General features: G+C 42.5%; 1 protein-coding gene across 1 annotated transcript; it reads right to left on the reverse strand.

Moving 5' to 3' along the window:
- Positions 1 to 257: 257 nt before the first annotated feature.
- Positions 258 to 24,037, reverse strand: sctr (secretin receptor). The gene is made up of 13 exons (XM_056288878.1): positions 23,957 to 24,037; positions 20,710 to 20,821; positions 15,389 to 15,517; positions 15,047 to 15,147; positions 8,346 to 8,455; positions 6,109 to 6,241; positions 4,627 to 4,780; positions 3,937 to 3,997; positions 3,014 to 3,083; positions 2,555 to 2,646; positions 2,233 to 2,356; positions 975 to 1,016; positions 258 to 422 (listed from the first exon to the last, which is right to left on the reverse strand). The coding sequence occupies exons 1-13, from the start codon at positions 24,035 to 24,037 to the stop codon at positions 258 to 260; spliced, it is 1,374 nt and encodes a 457-aa protein (XP_056144853.1).
- Between the last annotated feature and the right edge of the window lie 344 nt (positions 24,038 to 24,381).

Below are 24,381 nucleotides of genomic sequence, written 5' to 3' on the forward strand. Positions count from 1 at the left end.
ATTGACCATGTGTGTGTGTGTGTGTGTGTGCGTGCATGCGTGCATGTGTGTGTGTGTGTGTATGTGTGCACGTGTGTGCAGTTTAAACGTTATGTAAGGTTCAAATGTGTCCACAAGGAGAGAAAACAAATCAGCAGAATGTGTCAGCAGGGGCTCTGTGTGCATGGGTGTGTGTGTGTGTGTGTGTGTGTGTGTGTGTGTGTGTGTGTTTGCATGCATCTGCACGTGTGCATGAGCACAGTTCCTCAGTATTTTGTCTAGACCAGACTGGAGCGGGGGGAACCGGGCCCCCTGTGGAGCAGCGAGACGTTGGTGAGAGCCCCTCCGCTCTGGCTCACCGACCCACGCTGTCTACTGGCCTCCTCCTGCACTTGCTGTTTCAGCCTCCACCTCTGCCACCTCCTTTGGATCTCATTCTGCACCTAGATCCCAGGAGGGTCAAAGGTCAAATATCGGCCAAGAGTTTAGGACTTCATTTATCTTCTACCATTGAATTGTCAGCTACTGTTTTTGGAGAATGTAATGTAAGCATAAAAACCCTCTGAGAGCGTAATTGTAATTTAGGGCTACATGTATATAAATGAACTTGGCTTGATTTATTTAATGAATCAAACTTTATTTATAAGGCACATTCCGTACAAATGTAATATAATGTACATTAACACAAATTACTTTGTTTTGTAAACATCTTGAGAAGGATATTAAATAGCCTGCTTGGTGGTTGATACAATACACGGTACACTATGGTAGAATTCACAAAATATATAAACATTAAATGCATAAATTAATGAAACCTTGACGGCTGTTATCAAAGATTTTGTACTCTGCAATTTGCTCTTCTTTTTTTTTAGGGATTTGCAAGTATTTACTTTTTCGCGGTTTTCATAAACCAGTGCATTTTAAGTAGTAGCCTTCAGACTAAACAGCGGATGAGCCTTTTTTAAATTTTGGCATATGAAGTAAGCACGACTTACCTCTCCATTTAGAAAACAGTACAAAACTGCTACGACGAACCCCTGGAACAGCAAAGATAAAGAAATTATTTCAGGTTGCTGTCATACACACTGAAAATTATTAACTTTTCTTGGGAAAGTTTGCCTTACATGTATGCTCATTTTCTGCAAAATACACAACTTCACAGTCACGGCTAAACCCGCACATGACACTGCAAGTCTGCCAGTGTTTGCTACTGAGAGGCTACACTGAATCTGTCAGGGTAAGGTGCTTTGCTCAGGGACACCTTGGCAGCAGTTATCATAACCAACAGATAAAATACAGGGGCTCACCAACATTTTCATTTAACAGACCTGCACAGACAAACTCTCTGCAACCAACTTCCACCTTCCATTACGTGTCCCGAGGACTCCCGTTTGAAAAGAAACGTGTTTTTTGAATTTGTGAGCAGGGATTGTACTGACGGCCTGTCCAGGGTGTCTCCCCGCCTGCCGCCCAATGACAGCTGGGATAGGCTCCAGCATCCCCGCGACCCTGAGAGCAGGATAAGCAGTTTGGGTAATGGATGGATGGATGGATGGAATGTATAATCGGGATAATTCTTACAATTGGGATCGTTTCTAGCGAATCAAATTAAAAGACAAGTCTAATTTTTCTTAGCATCACTCGCATCACTTCCTCTGTTCAGAGCCCCCCTCCCCCCTTTTCTCCCCAGTTGTACTTGGCCAATTACCCCACTCTCTGAGCCGCCCCGGTCCCTGCTCCACCCCCTCTGCCAATCCAGGGAGGGCTGCAGACTACCACATGCCTCCTCCAATACATGTGGAGTCACCAGCCGCTTCTTTTCACCTGACAGTGAGGAGTTTCGTCAGGGGGACGTAGCGCATGGGAGGATCACACTATTCCGCCCAGTCCCCCCTCCTAACTGATATCTCCACTGACTAGGGATGCTAGTGCAGCGACCAGGACACATACCCACATCCGGCTTCCTACCCACAGACACGGTCAAATGTGTCTGGAGGGACGCCCGACCAAGCCGGAGGTAACACGGGGAGTCGAACCGGCGATCCCCGTGTTGGTAGGCAGCGGAATAGACCACTATGCTACCCGGACACCCCCTCTGTTCAGATTTCTCTTACCAGGTCTGAGCATTTGAACTGCCCAGTATTCAAAACCCACTTCTCTAACTTTCTACAACCACCCAGATGATTGACACAATCGAACATCGTAGGCAGAGACGGGAGCTTCAGGTGGATTCATGAAAGTTCAATACTGTACCTGAGTGGAAGCAAAAGCCAGCTCAATGAAGTTCCATATTTCATCTTTATGTGGAAGAAAGGCAAAAAGGATGTAGTGCAAACCAAAGAGTGACACTAAGAGAAATGAAGACTTTGCAAGCTTCCTGGTTGGAAAAAAAAACAAAAAAACAACATACAATTATACTGATCAATATAAGGGTAGTACATGAAAATTCACACATGAATTGTAGTGAATTAGTTACAGGATATCTCAAGTCACATCAGAAAGAGCATTTTCTGTTTTGAATGACCCTTTCTATAATCAGTATTTGAAATGCAAAACAGCTTGGCAGACCACTGACCTGTAGTGGACAAACTCATTGCCAGGCATGTCTTGTGCCCTCAGTTTGGCCACCAGTATTCGTATTATACAAAGGAAAAATAACAAGTTCACCTGTAAAAATATCAATAAAACTGTGGGTATGTGAAATTTATGAAGACATCGTTAATTCTCTCACTGTATATTATTTCGCACATTACAGTTATTGATCTAAATGCAGGTTTTATTTTGTTTAAAATTTTTTAACTAAATAAACTCAAACATTAAATCGATCTAGACTCAGCAGAGTGAAACTTAACTAGGCAAATCAAAATCAAACTGAGATGACCTTCACTGACCCGGGCTAGAATAAACAACCCAACCTCAGTAAAATCATCTGAACTCGATCGAACGTAACTGTGTTCCAGCGTTGCGGAATTATCTGGCATTGCTCTACCATCACATTTTTTTGAATGAGCTCAAGGTTAAAGATCTACTTAACGATAATGAAGAGCAGAACAGGAACTCTGAGAATCCACCAGATCCATTCCCGTCTTCTAGTCTCCCAACATCTGCAACACCCGAGAAAATGTGAAATAACTAATAACTATGTGTACACACACACACACACACACACACACACACACACACACACACACACACACACACACACACACACACACACACACACACACAGAGTAAGCAGCCATGCTCATCAATACATGCATGTAATCCATACTGATGATCCATAAAACATGTCGTTCTTAAAGGAGCTATGTGTAATATTTTGGCTCTACTGAAGTACAATATGATGGACAATATGATAGCAATAGTAAATATCAGTGTGGATTGCTGACTGCTAGGAAGTGAAACATAGTAAGTAACTCCGCTGCCCAGATTCCAGATTTCAGCCTTCATAAATGCTCAAGCCAGGCTGGCTGGGTAGTTTTGGTTGCTGTTTGAATGCCTGTGGCTCCCTTACCCCCCAAAGTCTTGGCTTGCACATCCAGCCTTCAGCAAACTATGCTGTGCTTAAAGCTAACCAATATCTACTAAAGACGTTCAAAAATGGTGGTTTCGCGTCCACAAATGTACTGGCTTGCCGCTAACTTTCCATTTGAATTTATTTTTGGTCTCCTCTTGTTTGAATCAGCTGTTGTTATTCACATCACTGAACGAAAGAAGTTTGGGACCCTCCTTCCGGAAGATATTAATTATTTTCATTTAATTTTGGCTGAATTTCTATTAAACAGAATTACTTAGCTGTCAACGCTACACCACACTTGGCATAATACAAGTTTTGAGAAGGATGTGTATGATTACAATAGTCATGGGGACCATCTAGAAGTCCGCCTTTATGACCCCTGTGGTCCTCGGGCCCTGTCTTCTCAACCTCTCCAAAAGGTGATTATGCATTTAACCTACCCTATATCTTCATGAAGGTACCTTGCCCAACTCCAGCCTACAATAATAACCATTGGAGACCCTGCGGATAAGAAGAATCAGGGATTTTAGTACAATGAGCAGCCATTCCCTTGTAATGTGACTAGATTTTGACTGAATGTAATGAATGAGTGTCCTTCCTCTTAGGCACTGTCTATTTTCCCTGTATGTTTTGACTCTACAGACGTTTTCCCCCATCCAAACATCAGTTGCCTTAACTTTGCATCGAAAGGGAGAACAGATGGTGTACTGACAAATGCTAGAGTTGTTTTATAATGAAAGAAATCTCCTAGACTGGCATCTGTAAGGTGTTGCCACCATTATCACTACGATGTACTGGTGATCTTGCCACTGGCAGTGGTGATATTAACAAGTTGCATGGCTTTGCAAAACTTAGCCAAGACAGGACAGGAAAATAACAAATGATTAGACAAGGAGGAAGAGAGAGAGAGAGACGAGAGAGAAGAGAGAGAGAGAGAGAGAGAGAGAGAGAGAGAGAGAGAGAGAGAGAGAGAGAGAGAGAGAGAGAGAAAGAGAGAGAGCAGAGACAGTGGGACAATAAGAGAGACAGACAGAAAAAACAAAGACAGCAGAAAGAGCCAACTTCTGGAGCACTTGTGATGAAGAAGAAATGTAGTAAAAGTGAGATCTACCATAGTCGCAAAGTCTTACCCCAGCCAAGGATGATGTACCACCACAAACTCCTTCTCCTGGAGAACAGGGAGACGCTGACCAGGCTGTACAGGTAGTGGGCCTCAGCTAGCAGCCAGCTGTAGTTGGCCATGATGCAGTAGTTGGATATTGCAGTTGCAATCTTACAGTACACCTGAGGGAGGCAGCAGATGATGAAAGTTCAAGGGAAAGACTCATCATGTTCAAATGTGCTAATTTCAGCCATATCCCAAATTACCCAGACCACTGTGTAAATGTATTCTAAGCATGAGTGGCCCTGGCAGACACTGATCCCTGACCCCTGATATTGTCAGTGCTGCTCTCTGTCCCCCGAACTACACAGCAGCGATCAGAACCCCTGACCTTGTCAATATTAGCGTCACTCAGTTTCAGTTGGTCTATTCAATCACTAATATATATATAGACTGTTCCAGTGATGCCCTGTTTGACCGACACATCTCCAGATAAGGACCCGGCCTGGGTAAGTCACAGCTGAAGTACATTCAGAACCCAATTTCTCTCCTCTAAATTGACTTCGGCTGAAACGCTGCCGGTTGATGTGAATCTCTAGTTATCCAGGGATAGTTTTCTTTTTTTTCGGGGGGGGGGTTCCCTCTTTATCTCCCCATTTGTATCCAGCCAACTACCCCACTCTTCCGAGCTGTCCCCGGTCACTGTTCCACCTCCTCTGCCGATGCAGGGAGGGCTGCAGACTACCTGCCACATGGTCGCACGCCGCTTCTCTCCACCTGACAGTGAGGAATTTCACGAGGAGGACGTAGCGCATGGGAGGATCACGCTATTCCCCCTCCAGTTCCCCCGAACAGGTGCCCCGACCGACCAGAGGAGGCGCTAGTGTGACGACCAGGACACGTACCCACAACCAAGCCGGAGGTAACACGGCGGTTCGAACCGCCAATCCCCGTGTCGGTAGGCAATGGACTAGACCACTACGCTACCCGGACACCCCATCAAGGGATAGTGTGTTGAGTTTGCATGCTCCTTTCACACCCAGTCGTGTCAGCGTGAATGCTTCACACTCCCATGCTTTCAACCCTGGGATCTCCAACAGGAGGGATTGGGGGGGGGGGGTTGTTGTCTTGCTCAAGAGCATCTTTACAGCAGTTAAGGAAGGGGAGAGAGCTGCTTATTTATTTTTCCCACCTAGATGTTTCCAGTTGGTCAGGATTAAAACCGGCAACCTTCCGATTTCAAGCATGCTGCCCTAAGAGACCATCAATGGTGGATGATCCGACTGTACATACTGTGTACTCTTTTCTATTCAATGAGCCTGGGTCCTCAGGCAATACTTCACATACCAAATCTAGATTCCAAGCTAAAGAAAGACATCCGCTCCCTTAGGGGTTGACAGGACACAAGGATCTTCTCTCTCCCTCTCTCTTATTTCGAGTGGTTCTTGAAACATAAGGCCGCATGAGGCATAACAACACCCTTATGATAAGCTGTTGGTAGTTTAAGCACCGGGTAGACGCCACAGTGAAAGTGGTCATCTGACGAGAAGAGGACAAAGTCCCTGACGAAGATGAGGGCTGCTCGGAGGATGAAGGAGATGAAGAGCTGTATGTGGACAAAGTTCCGCGTGCAGTGGAGTCTCCTGGGTAGAGGGAATGTCAAAACAAGATAGTTAATGAGAGCAGGGTCTGAGATATTCGTGTTGAATTAAATTATGTACACACAACATCCAATTGCACGCCTGTCCGTCTTGGGAGAGAGATCCCTCCTCTGTTGCTCTCCCTGAGGTTTCTTCCTATTTTTTTTTTCCTTGTTAAAGTTTTTTTTTTTAGGGAGTTGTTCCCTATCCGATGCGAGGGTGTAAGGACAGGATGTTGTGTTGCTGTAAAGCCCCCTGAGGCAAATTTTAAATTTGTGATAATGGGCCAAACAAATAAAATGGACTTGATGTGTGGAAGTGTATTTAGTTCCCCTAAATGAGGAGCCACATGTGGCTCTGCTCACCCAGCATCACAGGGCTTCCCCTCATGTGAGGTTAAGAATATCAACAGTGTGAATGGACTGCTCCCATTAAAAAGATTAAATAAATATTTGAGATTGAAGAGTTATAAATTGAACACCAGGATGCAAATAACGGCGGAGAATAGGGGGCTGCTGTTTGTATACTTATCGAATTTTTTGGTTGTAGATACAACTGAAATTTATTGGTCTTTTTTTTTTTGGGCACAGAGAGCAAATGATCCACTCGCCTTGATAATTGTCTTGTTTAGACAGCGGAGAAAGTGGAGCGGGAGATGGGGAGCAGACACAGGAGGCATGCAGAGGAGGACACTGCGGTGGGATTTGATACCACGAGAGCGAGAGTGGCTGAACACAGGACCACAAAACTACCCCTGGACATGCAATCTAAATTAAAGATCGTGTGTGTGTGTGTGTGTGTGTGTGTGTGTGTGTGTGTGTGTGTGTGTGTGTGTGTGTGTGTGTGTGTGTGTGTGTGTGTGTGTGTGTGTGTGTGTGTGTGTGTGTGTGTGTGTGTGTGTGTGTGTGTCCTCTAAGAGGATTTCACTTGGTTTGACATGATAACTCAAAATAATGACACTTAAAACAACTGTGCTTAGCCCACAAACATTTTCAATGGAAACAAAACTGGTCACAGCCTAGGGAATTGTGTCAATTCCCTGTTTGGTTGCTGCATGGTCTCAGTCCTTCAGCTGAGGATTGAGACAATCAACTTCACTACTTGACATGGTTTTCAATCAAACAAATCACTTTATGTAGCAGTCAAAATGTGTTTGACTTAACGATAGATGTTTTGTTTAATTTTTCACACATGCACGGGTTAATTTTCTTATTCCAATTGATTAATTTATTAGTTCGAATTGTCTTTGTGTTGTGGGCATGCATTATTGTGTTTTGTGTGCTTCTCTATTGGTTGGAGGAGGCTTTTTAGCTGTGCTTGAACCTGTGATCGGGTTTGTTGCAGGTGCAGGGGCAAATGTCAGCAACTGTGCAATACAATGTCTGTGTGCAAGGTGTGTATAGGGAAGCATGGCATAGAAAAAATACATTTAATACCAAACTTGTCTGGATTGTAACCATATTTGGTCTTTTTTTATTGTTGCTTTTTAAATATGCATCAGTTGGACGTGGTGCCTGTTCCTTACAGTCATGTCAATTCTATGATAGTTTTTTACTATGTGTTGTTCTGTGTTTTGTACTGTTCGTGGTGGTGATTGTCTTTATCTACTGTTGATGTATGTATGCTTCTTGTCTGGTGGCAAATGAATTTCCCCTTTGGAGACTAATAAAGTTGTCTGTCTGTCTATCTATCTATCTATCTATCTATCTATCTATCTATCTATCTATCTATCTATCTATCTATCTATCTATCTATCTATCTATCTATCTATCTATCTATCTATCTATCTATCTATCTATCTATCTATCTATCTATCTATCTATCTATCTATCTATCTATCTATCTATCTATCTATCTATCTATCTATCTATCTATCTATCTATCTATCTATCTATCTATCTATCATATCCAGATAGATAAGTTTATTGATTCACATCTAACAGGGTGGAGACAAATCTAGAGGAACAATTTGGCCACAACACTTTACATCGAAAAAGGTCTATGGCATTTGTGAGAGTGAAAATGAGAGAGATCGGTTTTGTGTGTCTGTTTGTCCACCATGTGTCTTGTTAAAATTTAACAATTCAGCCGCTGATCAACTACCTACCTGAAGAGACAGAGTATGTTAACAGCGATGGTGAGCGACACAAGGGAGATAGCGTAGCCCACAGAGTACATGATCCTGGCGTAGAGGAAGTACCTGTGGGACCTGGGTATCTGGGGAAATTCACACACCAAGTTCACCAGGAGTAAGGTGATAGCAGAGAGAGAGCGAGAGAGAGAGCGAGAGAGAGCATGTGCCATGGTGTATGTGATTTCATGTGTGTGTTTTGGGGGAGCATGTAGGTGAAAATTTAGGTACAGTATTTCATGAAAGAGATGTTGAGTGAAGAGAAAGTATGAGGATACAGTGTCCATCCATCCATCCATTATCCAAACTGTTTATCCTGCTCTCAGGGCCACGGGGATGCTGGAGCCTATCCCAGCAGTCATTGGGCAGCAGGCGGGGAGACACTCTGAACAGGCCGCCAGGCTATCACAGGGCCCACACACACACACACACACACACACACAGACACACACACACACACACACACACACACACACACACACACACACACACACATACACACACACACACATTCACACCTAGGGACAATTTAGTACAAGGTACAGTTAGAGAGACACAAGAGACATAGACAGTGGATGTGTTTGCATCTGCATGTGATACACATGTGTATCCTCTGAGGAAGACAGCAACAAGGAGGAATGTGTGTGTGTGTATGTGTGTGTGTGTGTGTGTGTGTGTGTGTGTGTGTGTGTGTGTGTGTGTGTGTGTGTGTGTGTGTGACAGTGAGAGGGGGGAAGAGAGAAGAGACAGAGGAAAGAGAAAGACAAGAGACGGAGAGAGAAACGGACACACAGCTAAGAGAAAGAAAGACAAATTGATACACACAGAGAGAAAGAGAGGCGGAGACAGGCCCGAAGAGAATGTACAACTGTTTTGTGCAGGTACCATCTATCATCTAAATTACTCTGGTTAAGCGTTGCTGTCTTCCCAACAGGAAAACTGCACTCAGCACGCCTGGAAGGAGAGGCTGAGGAAAACCAGAAGGCTCCACCAGATGATTTACATTTTTATTCCACTTCTAGCCAATCCAAACAGAACGCTGAGAATTGGTCCGGGACGGCACTTTACCACATAGCAACAAGTCTGCAACGCTCCACAGTTTCCATAAAGTTAGCATCATTCTCACAATGTAACAGCTAAGCAGCGGCATAATCTGCATGGTAGCATGAGACTGTTCAACACTTGCATTTAAATGAGGAGATGATCACCAGTGATGGTTTACTTGTAGGCAGCTGATGAGTGCATTGAGCACGAAACAAGCTTGTTCTGCCATTTAATAGCTTTGAGCTATAAAAATCATATCTTTGCCCCTGAATCGTTGAGTTCTTTTTCTACATCGAAGGTTTCATTGCAGCATCCTGTGGACATATACACCTATACACATACATACATACAAACCCCAATTCCAATGAAGTTGGGATGTTGTGTAAAACATAAATAAAAACAGAATACAATGATTTGCAAATCTTTTTCGACCTATATTCAATTGAATACACTACAAAGACAAGATATTTAATGTTCAAACTGATAAATTTTATTGTTTTTTTTGCAAATATTCACTCATGTTGAATTTGATGCCTGCAACATGTTCCAAAAAACCTGGGACAGGAGCATGTTCACCACTGTGTTACATCACCTTTCCTTTTAACAACACTCAATAAGTGTTTGGGAACCGAGGACACTAATAGTTGAAGCTTTGTGGGTGGAATTCTTTCCCATTCTTGCTTGATGTACGACTTCAGTTGCTCAACAGTCCGGGGTCTCCGTTGTCGTATTTTGCGCTTCATAATACGCCACACATTTTCAATGGGAGACAGGTCTGGACTGCAGGCAGGCCAGTCTAGTACCCGCACTCTTTTACTGCAAAGCCACGCTGTTGTAACACGTGCAGAATGTGGCTTGGCATTGTCTTGCTGAAATAAGCAGGGACGTCCCTGAAAAAAACGTCGCTTGGATAGCAGCACATGTTGCTTCAAAACCTGTATGTACCTTTCAGCATTAATGGTGCCTTCACAGATGTGTAAGTTACCCATGCCATGGGCACTAACACACCCCCATACCGTCACAGATGCTGGCTTTTGAACTTTGCGCTGAGAACAATCTGGATGGTCCTTTTCCTCTTTAGCCCGGAGGACACGACGTCCATGATTTCCAAAAAAAATTTGAAATGTGAACTCGTCAGACCACAGCACACTTTTCCATTTTGCATCAGTCCATCTCAGATGAGCTCGGGCCCAGAGAATCCGGCAGCATTTCTGGGTGCTGTTGATATATGGCTTTCGCTTTGCATGGTAGAGATTTAAATTGCACTTGTAGATGTAGCGACGAACTGTGTTAACTGACAATGGTTTTCCCAAGTGTTCCTGAGCCCACGTGGTAAGATCCTTTACAGAATGACGTCGATTTTTAATGCAGTGCCGCCTGAGGGGTCAAAGGTCATGGGCATTTAATGTTGGTTTTTGGCCTTGCCGCTTACGTGCAGAGATTTCCCTGGATTCTCTGAATCTTTTGATGATATCTCAGCAAACATGCCCGTGCGGGCCCACTGTGGGTAGGTGTGGGATTACTGTGGAGCAATGTGGGCAGGGGCAAACCCGCACTAATACCACATGGGCCCCATTTGGTTAGCCCATGCGGGGCCAGCAGTAGTTTTGCCCTTTGAGGCCCCCATGAGGGTTTTTTGTGGGCAACCCACTGTGGTCTTGCCCACAGTAAGCCCACATAGGCCCCCTGTGGGTCAGCCCATGCGGGGCCCACAGCAGTTTTGCCCTTTGAGGCACCTATGTGGGCTTACTGTGGGCAAGACCACAGCAGTTTTGACCTTTGAGGTCAACCCCCTGTTGACAGTACAGTTAAAACGTTTTAAGATTACAACTGCTTTAGGGTAAGCGGTACTCAAACTTTTTATTTACTGCCCATGCCCAATGCTGCATATAGTCAGACCTCTGCAAAAATGACAGTAAAATGTAAACAAATTGTCCAAGGTATAACCGGTCCATCCCATACTTAACTAAAAATGCCCATCCAACAAGACAAGTACCATCTCAACTTTTTGGTTTGTCGCAGCTGTTTCATATTATAGTTAAGAGAAAGAACACTAGTTTTTGTTGTTAATTTTTTGTCCCTTAAATGTTCCCATAGAGTAGCTCATGCTTTTTTTAACCAACTTAATTACAGATTAACTATTACTCATAACTTTACAATTTTAATAATTTTGAACCATCAGAAATTTAGCGAACATACACACACAGCAGCTTATTGTAGTCTCATATAGTCTGCAATACATCCATCATGTTGTGCATGTGTGCAGTAATAAACTTGACACACTCCATCACTCTAGCAGTACACAAGTAAATATAGCCTATAGCCCTGGTTCAGTTTGGGCTTGGTCACGAGGTGGTGCCAATCCTAATTACTTTAAATACTCCAAGAAGTTGGATTTGGGTAGTTTAATTTGAATTTTGCCCCGCCTGAGTCCACGGAACAATCAAAGTGTCAGTTTGCCTAAATAAAAAAAAACACGGTCACATACAGATAATTTTGGCTTTACTTGCCCAGGTTTCGAGACATCTCTGTTCGAGATTTGCCTCTACCCCAACAGGTGAATGGGATCCCAGGCTAGATTAAATGCTCCACCTGTGGCTAACTCATACTGTGCACTTACATGTCAATTGTTGTTTTCTTCAGATGCTGTGACAAAAAGCAGCCGGGCCACAGCATCCGAGGTGGAAGCTGCCATCAAAATGTGGCTCAGAAATGCTAGGGATAGAGACGGAGAAAGGAGCAGAAGGAGCAAAAAATAAATAGATTTAATGTTTGGGTTTTTTTTAGATTTAATGTTCTTATTGTGTTCAAATGTGGTTCTATGTTTGTTGTTCTGTTTTATAAAAGCATTTAACTTGGTATATAGTTTTGTTTTTCAATTCCAATTGTTTCCAATTTTCAATAAAATTCTTTCTTCGTATAATTTATATTTTCTTCATTTTTTTGTTTGAGCTGGCTGTCAATAAATGTCACTAGCATACCAGGTACACATGGGGCACTATGGGCCCGTGTGGGATCACTGCTCCCCCCCAAAGTGTGGACATACTGTGGGCATGCTGCAGGCCCACAATGGGTCCCACTGAGAGCGCACTCTGCTTAGTGTGAGCAGCCACACTCAGCCCAGAGTGTGGGCTGAGTGTGGGCTGCCCACTGGGGCCCCACCAGGGGCCTTTAGTGTGGGGCCCACACGTGCCCCGCATTTCATGCCGGTAATGGGGCCCACAGTGGGCCCTCTGTTCCTGCCCGCAGTGGCCCCACATGGGCCCCAAAGAGGCATGTTTGCTGGGATTATGGACTGTAGATGATGAAATCCCTAAATTCCTTGCAATTGTATGTTGAGAGACTTCGTTCTTCAACTGTTGGACTATTCGCTCACGCAGTTGTTCGCAAAGTGGTGAACCTCACCCCATCCTTGCTTGTGAACGACTGAGCCTTTTGGGGATGCTCCTTTTATACCCAATCATGACACTCACCTGTTTCCAATTAACCTGTTCATCCATGGAATGTTCCAAACAGGTGTTTTTTGAGCATTCCTCAACTTTCCCAAACTTTTGCTGCCCCGGTCCCAGCTTCTTTGGAACGTGTTGCAGGCATCAAATTCAAAATGAGTGAATATTTGCAAAAAACAATAAAGTTTATCAGTTTGAACATTAAATATCTTGTCTTTGTAGTGTATTCAATTGAATTTAGGTCGAAAAGTATATCCAAATCATTGTATTCTGTTTTTATTCAAGTTTTACACAACATCCCAACTTCATTAGAATTGGGGTTTGTACATACATACATACATACATACATACATACATACATACATACATACATACATACATACATACATACACACACACATATATACACACACACACACACACACACACACACACACACACACACACACACACATATATATATATATTGATGACCCAAGTGAGAAGTTCTGATTAAGCGCATCATCACAGCCAACCAATCACCTTTCTGTCCTCCCTTGGCTATCCTATCAGCCATCACATGTTGAAGTTGAAAAGTCATCACTAATCTGCCATTCTCCGTTCACAGACCCTTACCTTACCTTACAAACCCACCTCCACCCCCATCACCGCCTCAATACAGCCTTCATTTGCCCAGGGTATCCACCTCCATGGTGTAAACCACCACCAGCATCTAGACTCTGGGCATCCTATCACCTTTACCTTCACAGGTCGAGTTCTACGGAGAAGTTTTTTTTCCTCCCTTTTTTCTCCCCAATTGTATCCAGCCAATTACCCCAATTACCTGTTCGCTGCTCCACCACCTCTGTCCACCCGGGGAGGGCTGCAGACACCTCCTCTGATACATGTGGAGTCGTCAGCCGCTTCTTTTCACCTGACAGTGAGGAGTTTTGCCAGGGGGACGTAGTACGCAGGAGGATCACACTATTCCCTCCAGTCCCCCCCCTCCCCCGGACAGGCACCCCTACCGACCAGAGGAGGTGCTAGTGCAGCGACCAGGACACATACCCACATCTGGCTTCCCACCCGCAGACACGGCCAATTGTGTCTGTAGGGACGCCCGACCAAGCTGGAGGTAACTTGAGGATTTGAATCGGTAATCCCCATGTTGGTAGGCAACGGAATAGACCGCTACGCTACTTGGACACCCTGTGGAGATGTTTTTCATGATTGAGTCTGAACGCCAAAATAAAGATATAAATTCTGTGTACGTGAATATATACAAAATTTTGCTGTTATTCTCAGTTTGGTCTCTCCTTATTGAAATATTGATGAAGATAAAACAATGAGAGGCTGAAGGTTTAGCAAAGGACAGGAAAGCATGTTTAAGTCGATTCAGTGTACTTCGCTTTGGGAAAGTTTACCCGACAGTATATCTGCACTGTGCTGCTATGGTGAAGCCCTCATGCACACCCATATCGATACCTGATTTCATTGTTAGTCCCTGCTACTTGCAAGCAAGTTATACATACACAGATGCACTCTCCCAGGAATTATTGTTTCTCTTAGATATTACATTGTATTGTCATGTTTATGTCCTCGACTTCTTAGTATTGTGCATTCCACCACCTAAAGTTACTTGGCGGACATAACTTAAGCTCGATACTCAGCAAAAATTAAAACAAACTATAAATTAAATGCAGCTGCTATTTGGCCCTGACGTGTACTATGCATAAACAAATGAAAAGTGAAAATACTCAAACAAACGGAGACAAGGCGGGTGAAACACAATGAGTAAGGCACAGCAAGGAGCTGCTGATTGAGCAATTCACCGCTCACTGGTGTCCCTCATCAGTAAGTCACTAAACTTGTTTTTATTCATGTTAGACAGAACTCAATAAGCATTTCATCAAATAAATCATTGTAGCTGCCCTGAGACACTTCAGCGGATATTGGCGATTCATTGACCTTAAAAACAGGGAATCGGTCAGGGAAAAGTATGCAAAATCGACAATTTTTTTTACCTAACACTCACAAAATGCACAATCCTGAGTATTCTTAATATTATACTGTGGAAAAAAAATGTTTGCACTATAAAAAAACAATTAAGCATCACATATTTATGTGTGCATGGTATAAGAAAAATAGGAAGAAGAGATGGAAGAGAAGGAACACGTCCCAGAAGTAATAATTGAAACAGTATACCTCGATGGGAAGGCTTTCATTGACGCCGTATTCACATGCTATCTCATGTGAAGGGTAGGGCTCGGTCCAGCCATGCTTTGTACAGTTCCTGAACACTCTTCCTGGAGAAAATGTCAGGACATGTTCCTCATTGGCTAAGGTCTTATTTATACATATAAATAAGTATGATATACTGTATAGCCACATCTTATCAGGACCTCTCTTGCTCTCTCACTGCATTTACATATATCTTGCACTGAGTGTGTGTGTGTGTGTGTGTGTGTGTGTGTGTGTGTGTGTGTGTGTGTGTGTGTGTGTGTGTGTGTGTGTGTGTGTGTGTGTGTCCAGCTCCATGCAACTAACCTGAAGAGTGTAGGAACATGGGACAAGGTTGAGACACGACCTCTCCAACTACAGCAGGAGGCCAGCAGTTCAGATGGTCCCACAAGCCTGTGCATTCTGTTTGAGAAACAAAGAATTCAATGAACAGATCTCAAACAAGGTGATTAACATTTTATATCGGACCTGTGAGAGGAACCTGGAGAACCAGTAAATCGTAATGGTGTAATGATGAACATTTGTCTTTTAGATAGCATGAGCAGGAAGCTCTGACTTAATATATTTTCATCTTGGACTATGTGTTGTCAGTTCATATTTAGCCAAGAAAATAGGCAGGTAAAATACGGTTTCATCTTCTACAACTTTTCCCAAATGTTAAGAGTGTAGTTGAGATGTAGAGTCATTTAAGACACATTTAACAAGAAACCCTGATCTGTCAACATCAGGAGGACAGAATGCTGGCTAAACTGGCGATCCAGGGCAACGCCTCCCGCGCCTGACACAGCATGTTAGCTAAGCTAAAGAGCACCTTCAGCAACAGACCCGTTCAACCAGCGTGTTTTCAGAAGCAGTAAAGGAGGTCATTCCTGCCGGGTGCTATCGGACTTTACAATTCATATGCCTTTGCCAGGCCTGCTGACACTCAACTGCTTGTGGACTAACTTGCGTTTACGAGAACCCTTTTTATTATTTATTTGTCTTATCTATTGTCATTTGTGTTTTACTGTATCTGGTTGCTATGACATTTTAATTTCCCTGTGGGGATCATAGAGTCTATCAATCAATTCATCTATCTATCTATATATCTATTAGATTCACCTGTGGTTTCCAGGATTTTTACCATGTCTCCTACTTACACAGAGTCAGACAAACGCATAACTAGATTTATTATGTGTGCCCATGCAGTTTTAATGTATTGTAGTGAATTCAGGGGGCAGCCGGGAATCCGCCGCAGCCGGGATGCGAACCCGGGTCGCCCGCGGGCGACTGCACTAACCAGTCAACTAAAGGGTCCAACCCGTTAGCCAATGGCTAGCGTCCACACATTCGTGATCGTTACACGACCCCCCCCCCCCACACACACACACACCGTTAGCTAGTAGTGGCGTGCAGCTATGGAGGGTGGACATTTGGAATGTTTAGTGAAAAAGGCAATTTTACAAAAAAAAACACTGTAACAGCAATTTAAAATTAAAACTGACGGCAAGTCAACGCCAAAACTAGAGCTGCGTAGTACGGAGGGGGAAAAAGGAAGGATTAGGACTTCCATCTATCCATCAATTATCCAAACAGCTTATCCTGCTCTCAGGGTCGCTGGAGCCTATCCCAGCAGTCATTGGGTGACAGGGGGGCAGACACCCTGTACAGGCTGCCAGGCCATCACACACACACACACACACACACACCTAGGGACAATTTAGTACAGCCAATTCACCTGACCTACATGTCTTTGGACTGTGGGAGGAAACCGGAGCCCCTGGAGGAAACCCACACAGACACAGGGAAAATATGCAAACTCCACACAGAGGACCCAACGGGACGACCCCAAGGTGGGACTACCCCGGGGCTCGAGGCGACCGTGCTGACCACTGTGCCACCGTGCCGCCGGATTCGGACATTAAATAAAGAAAATTATTCACACAGAGTGGCTTGCTGCTAGCACTAAACTTCTGCAGCTATTTTGCTGGCCTTCATGAGAATGCCCTTGTTTTTCAAACAGGGTGAGTGAAATGCACACCCCCTTCTTCTTTTTTTTCTGTGGCTTTACTATTGACAGAGCTGCCGATGTAGCTATGTGTGCAATTTCTGATGTGGTTATATTGCTTAGATGTATTGTGCCTTGCTTGACTGGATTTAGATGCATGTGTTAATCGACTGGAGTAGTTTTTTTTTTAGGGTTGTTTACACATAGAAAATAAGTGCCACGGACAGCTCCTATCGGGCCAGGTTACCTGTTTAGATGAGATGATGATTGTTAATAGCCTCTGCAGGTCTGGTACCTGATTGTTAGGTCTTTTAGGCCATGTTGTATAATGACCATTTGGCCTAGTTTTAAACGATAAGTATGGAAAGTATTTGTGTATGTCAAACACATGGAACGGGGTTTGTAAGTCATGTGTTGTGGCCTACTGATACTTTATGACGTGAACGTATAACTTTAAACGTCATCTGACTGAGTTTGTGAATGAATGCTTCTTATCGAATCTTTAGCGTGTTGTAGTATTCCTATTACACGTGTATCTGAGTAACTGGGCAATATTGTATAGCCTATATTTTGTACAGCAAGAAGGTAGATAGCTAACTGGCATTTGCAAGTCCTGCATCCGTGTGATACAATTTTGTGTAAAATGATACCGAGCTCTCTAATAACTCATCGGGTTGCATCATGGTTCAAATTATGGGGGTGACTGGGGCAGTCTTATGCCCACCCCCCCCCAGAAGAGGTAAAAACAACAGGTCAGGGGGGTTGAAACATATATCTTTCTTACCTGTAATCATAAATATTACAATATATTTTCCATATTCATGCCTGGGACAAGCTTGTAATAAGCTTTCAGTAACCCCTTAAGTGGACCACACCATTTCTTAACCTTGACGTTAGTCGAACGTCTCCTCTGCCCATCACAGTGGCCCGTATCCTCATTAAAGTCTACGCTTGGTGTAGGTTAAAGTAAGCAGATTGCTATCTAGCTAGTTTAGTACACTTTAGTTTCTTACCTTCAGTTTCTGAATATGGATGAATGCTAACGTTAGCTAGTTACTAACGTTTGCATCCAGTCGTTCACTCATTCATTCGTTCGTTTGTTCATTCATTCATTCATTCATTCACAGCATGCAGTTTGTAATGGTTAAGCTAACTAACATTAGCTAGCTAAAGCTAACGTTTGTCTTACCTAACATTAGCTAACTAATGTTAACTACCCAATGATGGTCTGTTGTTGTTGTTGTGTATGTGGGTCTGACTTGCTGGAAGTATTGCTCTAGAACACTTTGTTTGTGACCCCTGACTACAAAATATGTTGTTGTACATTCATTCATTCATTCAACTATTTTCTCAGACCAAATTAAATTTACATGAAACTGCTCACAGCAAGGTCTTTGGATTATCTTGAGTAACCGGGTCATGATTTCTAGAAAGAGACATTGCTGTTGAGTTTTTCAAATGTATTTTTTTGCCGCTTTGAGTAACACAAGCCAAGTGCCATCCAGTTCCATTGTATTTGAGAGTAGGCAGACATCTCTACGGCTGATATCTCCAAAACTAAAGTCATGATTTATTTTTGAAAAAAAATCTGTAGGATGCATATTTCGAGCTGAACATAGGAGGCAGCAACAAATCATAGAAGACAGACTTAGACAAGAAGTTACTCCTTCCACCATATCTTTAGGTGTAGTAAGGTCTGGTCAGTGTTGACAGGAGTAGTGGATGCAGGGTGTTATGGGACTCCAGCACTGTTCAGCCTTTGTTCTGGAGGTGTCGTAGGTGTAATTTGAATAAATGTCTTTTTTTTATCCATTTTATTTAACTTATGCCCAACGAATCAGTCACTCTCCCTCCCTATTTTCAAGCTTGCCCTTAACATGTAGATGAGCCTTTACCCTAATAGTAAAATAACCACGAAAAACCTACATTCGGTTTTGTGTCAGGATCAAGAGATATCAACACATAGTGTCCTTGGTTTGTCATCTCTACATTAGTATGGGTGTAGAGATGTGTTACAGCCAATGCCAAATTAACAGACAAAAGAGGCTTGAGATACACAACACTCTAACAGTCTCTCATCTGAAACCTACCTTCTATATACATATAGATTATGGAAATATTCAAAACATTTCAATGAAACATGCGTGGACATTTCTTCACTTAGGTCCCAATTTTACTGCAGAGCTAAGCTATTTTCTTGCATGCACGACGAAGTTAAAATACAAGTCTGTTTTTTTTCTGTCTTTCTGATGGTTGATGCTCAAAGTTGAAATTGACAACTTCCTCTCAAGTTGAAATTCTAATAAAAGTTTTGGAGCAGTCAGTGTAAGAAAAAAAAAGTTCAGATGTCAAAGATGAATAGCAAAACAAAATCTACTGCACCCTGATTTGTTCACCTGCTAATGGATGTACTGCCCAGAACATGACAAGTAAAGGAAATGTTTGCTAGTCATTATTACTTTGGTGTTTGAGATAAAGCCGAGCCCCTTGGCCCAGTGGAACTCTAGAAACGTGGGATGTCATCAAGTGAGACATCAGTCAGCCAACTGAAGAGAGAGATAATGCAATTTTGTTAGATTTTCACATATTTACCCATCTGGCAGAAGAAACCATAGCCACAAATGTGATTAGCTGACCGCTCATGCCGTTACCTCCCCCTATAATAGGGCAAGGTTGGCTTCATTGCATTTCCTCTCGTGTCATCACATTTGGCGATAATGACATACTAGCCCACCAGGAGCACATCAGTATAATGCAGGTTATTTCTCATACTTTTCTTCACCTTCAGCTCACCATAGATCAGCACTGCTTATAGTAAGCTTCAGTTCATAAGGCATGACAACAACCTTGCCGGATTAATACTCACCAGGGTTTCCCCATGTTAAACTGTGTGATACACGAATTATACCATAAGGCGCTGCAAATTAATTAACCAAATGGCTTACATTTCAATTAATATCTCTCATCTCTTTGAAGCAGGCAGTGACAAGCCAAATTCAATGTGACATTGAAGGATATGGCCATTCTTTTTCAACTAGAACTCATTTTAACATTGTTGAGGATTAGATAGATAGATAGATAGATAGATAGATAGATAGATAGATAGATAGATAGATAGATAGATAGATAGATAGATAGATAGATAGATAGATAGATAGATAGATAGATAGATAGATAGACAGACAGACAGATAGACAGATAGATAGATAGATAGATAGATTCTTAAATGATTAAGAAAAAATATTTCAACCTCACATTTTTACCTAAATAGGAGAAATAGGTGTATTTTTGTTTGACGTCATAAACCTTATAGACTCAGAAACGAAATTGTTTCTTCTGTATATTTGTATTTAAAATGTAATAAGAAACACTAATTAACTAAATTCATAAGATCAAAAAATCTGTTATTTACCCTTGTCAGCTGTGCCAACGATGAAAAGTTCTGCAATACTTTTGTTCCTTGTTAGATGGGGCAGACAGAAAGGTTTTTGAGTGGCCACAGTCTTTTTTATGTTCTGTTTAGTTGCCCACCTCATATACCCAAATACCCACACAAGCAAAACATCCTAGTTCCAACACTGAACTTATTACCCTCTTCTTGACAGGGGGATTGCTAAGTCATGACTAAGTTATGACTTGCCTTGACTTGCAAAGTCAATAGTGCTCCCGTTGAGTTTCAGGACTTCCAAACAGTTCACTTCATCCTGGAGTAAGATGTAGTCTGGATCACACTCAGGGGGAATTGCTCTGACCTACAGAGTATTGACCGAAGTGTGTATGAGGGCGAAGTCAAAACATAATGACATCCACACTTCTGATCTTGATCATGCATCCATTTCATATTGGCAGCATTCGTTTTTGCCTCATCTAGGTAGAGAGGGTGCGATCTAAGTCAAACACCAAAATCCTAAGAGGGGCATCGGAAGATGCAGAATGACAGCATGTAGGCAGAACTCACCTTAGGGAGGAGTTGCAAAAGAACCGCAATAAGCGCAAATTCACCAGGTATCCGCATTGAGAAATGTCATCGGTACACATTAAGCAGGGGGTTTAAATGTCCTTCCAAACACGGCAAACTCTTTCCTAGTGAGGGAAATCCATAAAGATGCGTCTTCGTGTGTAAATGGTCCAGGTGGCAGCGCAGTCTTAAACAGTTATATTCTCAGACAAATATTCTGTCAAAGCGAGTTTGAAGTCTCGAATCGAAAGAGATTTAAAAAGAAAAAGAAAAAAAACATCGGGAAGAGCCGTCAGGCTTTGTCACAGCGGTCAGCCTGTCAGATCTTTGACAAAACGCGCGGTGGGACCACGCTCGTAAAAGAATTAGTGCGCTTCTATATTTACAGTTATGGTAACGTCAGGAGTCGTCAGGTTTGAATTGATTTCGGGTTTTCACGAAAGAGAAGAAAGAAATATGATTGCAGTAAGAAAATTAAATTTTCATTTTGCATTTTTTATTACATTAAAAGTTCTTAGAGCATGCAATAAGCATACAGAAACATGTACATAATTCAGAATTCGTATCACATTTTATTATCCTGACGCAGACTTACACTATGTGCACCTCTAATATGAAAAAAAGAAGTTTGCGTTGCTCAGATGTGTTCATTCTGAGAAATGACCACGTCATGTGTAGACAAAGATATATGAAAAAGCAATTTTTAAAATTTACCCATAATTACTACAACCTTTTATTAAATTTAGGATAAGTAAACAAAGACCTGGATTATGAGCACACCAAATATTGAAAGGTTTTACTGTAGCATTTTGAAGATATGACCATTCAAAGTAATAACTACGCTACATTCACCACGGTAGGCTGATAGAATGTCCATTACACAAGATTTACTAGCAATAGCATTTTAGAGATAAAGCCATTAAATGTTCTTGTAGTTATATTTAGGTGACCGTGGCAACAATATATCTTGGACAGGGTTTTATCATATCACGCCACACTGTCTTGGATTTGGTATACCCTGGGAAGTGGGAACACACAATGTGTAGAGCCAATATGAAGACGTTTTACTATGGCATTTGGAGAAATGGCCATTTAAAGTGCTTTTGACTGTGTAAAGGCGCTTATGATAACAATATCTTTGATAATCCAACGCACATAGTTTCCCTCAATTATTACTGCATGCTTTCACTTGACCACGCTTTGTAGGCTACAGAGTAGTTATGAAAACGTTTTAGGCTGGCATTTGAAGAAATCGTCATTAATTTTTCCAATGAATGGGGGTGGGGGGGCAGCACGGTGACCCAGGTGCTTTCTGTGTGGAGTTTGCATGTTCTCCCTGTGTCTGTGTGGGTTTCCTCCGGGTGCTCCGGTTTCCTCCCACGATCAAAAAGACATGCATCTTAGGGTAAATACTCCTGTCTGTGCCCCTCACCAAGGCAATGGAAAGAGAACTGGAGTATGTCCCTGGGTGCTGCAACTGCCCACTGCTCCTACACAATAGGATGGGTTAAATGCAGAAGACAGATTTCGTTGTACGTATATTTTTTGTATGTATATACAATGAAAAAATAATTGTGTGTGTGTGTGTTAAACAGGTGTGAACGTGCATTTGGTTGCATATTATTTCGGTATGTGTGTGCATGCGTGATCTGTTATTGTTTTGCGTATATGTAAGCAGGCATGTATCTGTATGTAAGCAGCCTTGTGCTTGACATATATGATGAATGTGGATAATGCAGCTGTTTATAGATAAGAACCGTAAGAGGGCTAATGCCAGAAATATGATAAAGCACACTCATTAGATTCCACTTGCCATTCTACTTTAGGATAATTGGTTGACTTTCTCATAATGAGATGGGTAAATCACTTGTAGATCTTTCTTGCTGATAATCAATGCCAGCTAAGAGTAGCCACAGAGGAAAGACATACACAGCAGCCTGATATTTTTGTGTCTCATTTCATATCGCATTCTTCTTCCAGTAAGCTTTTCAAAGCAACTCGAGTATAATCAAGTCAAATCTGTTCATAGTAATTTCACTCATAGTTATACAAGTGAAGCACAATATTTTTTTTTCAAATCACATGATTAACAGTTTTGCATCAAGCACACATAAACTATAGACGAATACAACAACAATAATGCAACACACTTAATAAAACAATGCGAAAGTAATCCAAGAACAGGACATTAGAACAACAGTGCAAGAGATACTTTCTGACACCTATGGAACATGGTAATACTCTCCCCCAGGCGGTAGCCTGGAGGGGATTATGTGTTTCGTCATGTGCAAGTCCTGGACACTACCTTGAGGGTCCGCCTAGGAGGCTGTGCTTCCACAGACTGACAGGTCAAACGTTTTTATTGGTAGATTTTTAGCTTGAGCCCTGCATATTAAAACCTTTTTTTTCATATGTCCCATTCAATCAACTTGAGAGCTGTGCAAAAGTCTTATATTGGCAGGAAAAAGATTGTTTTTCTATCCATGTGTGCATGTATCTGTCTGCTGCTAATCTCACACACTTCACACACTACTGGGCCTATCAGCCTAATAATTTTTGTGCACAGTTATGATTGTATGATAAAGGACTTCTCATGGTTGTGGGAATTCAAAACCTTCATAAAATCTGTTTTATAGCGCAATTCAGCGCTAACTCCTCAGCAGGTTTGTCATCAAGTCTGAGCACTGGAGAAGGAGAGATATACCTGGTGGGAATTTGCACTCTACTGAGTGCACTCTTCTAGTTTAATTTGTGTTTGAGCACTCAAAATCCCTGAAATCCATTTGACATGAAATAGTTTCTGTAGTGGTATTGTGTGTCTCCCTTTATCATCACCAAACAAAAAACATGGCTGAACCTGAGTTTTAACTGTTGATGTTACAGTATATCTGTATCGCATCTCACCTGTGATGACTGGTGTCAGGCCTACCCTCACATGACCTTTGAAGATGACACAAAGCACCTCTGAAAAGCTTCGTTCTACCACCCAAAGAGCATCTCCAAACTCCATCTCGCTTTAAACCCTATGCAGAAGCAAAGAAACCTGCCATGTCTTTATCTCCTCAGGGATGGACTACTGCAATGCCATCTTCACCGGGATCCCCAACAGGAGCATCTAGATGCTCCAGTGTATTCAGAGCAGTGCTGCCAGGGTCCTGATGAAAATGTGAATAAACAAATATACTCCACTGGCTCCCTGTCTCCTTCAGGACTGACTTTAAACTCTGTATATTAAACCTCCAACGCATCTATGGATTTCCACCTCCTCCAATGGACTGTGTTGTGTTCTATGCATACGCCAGTGGGTGACACCAATGTTATGAATGCCCTGTTGTGTGTAATGTAGGTCAGAAG

This window comes from Lampris incognitus, chromosome 11, assembly GCF_029633865.1.
Source record: "Lampris incognitus isolate fLamInc1 chromosome 11, fLamInc1.hap2, whole genome shotgun sequence".
Classification (NCBI taxonomy): Eukaryota; Metazoa; Chordata; class Actinopteri; order Lampriformes; family Lampridae; genus Lampris; species Lampris incognitus.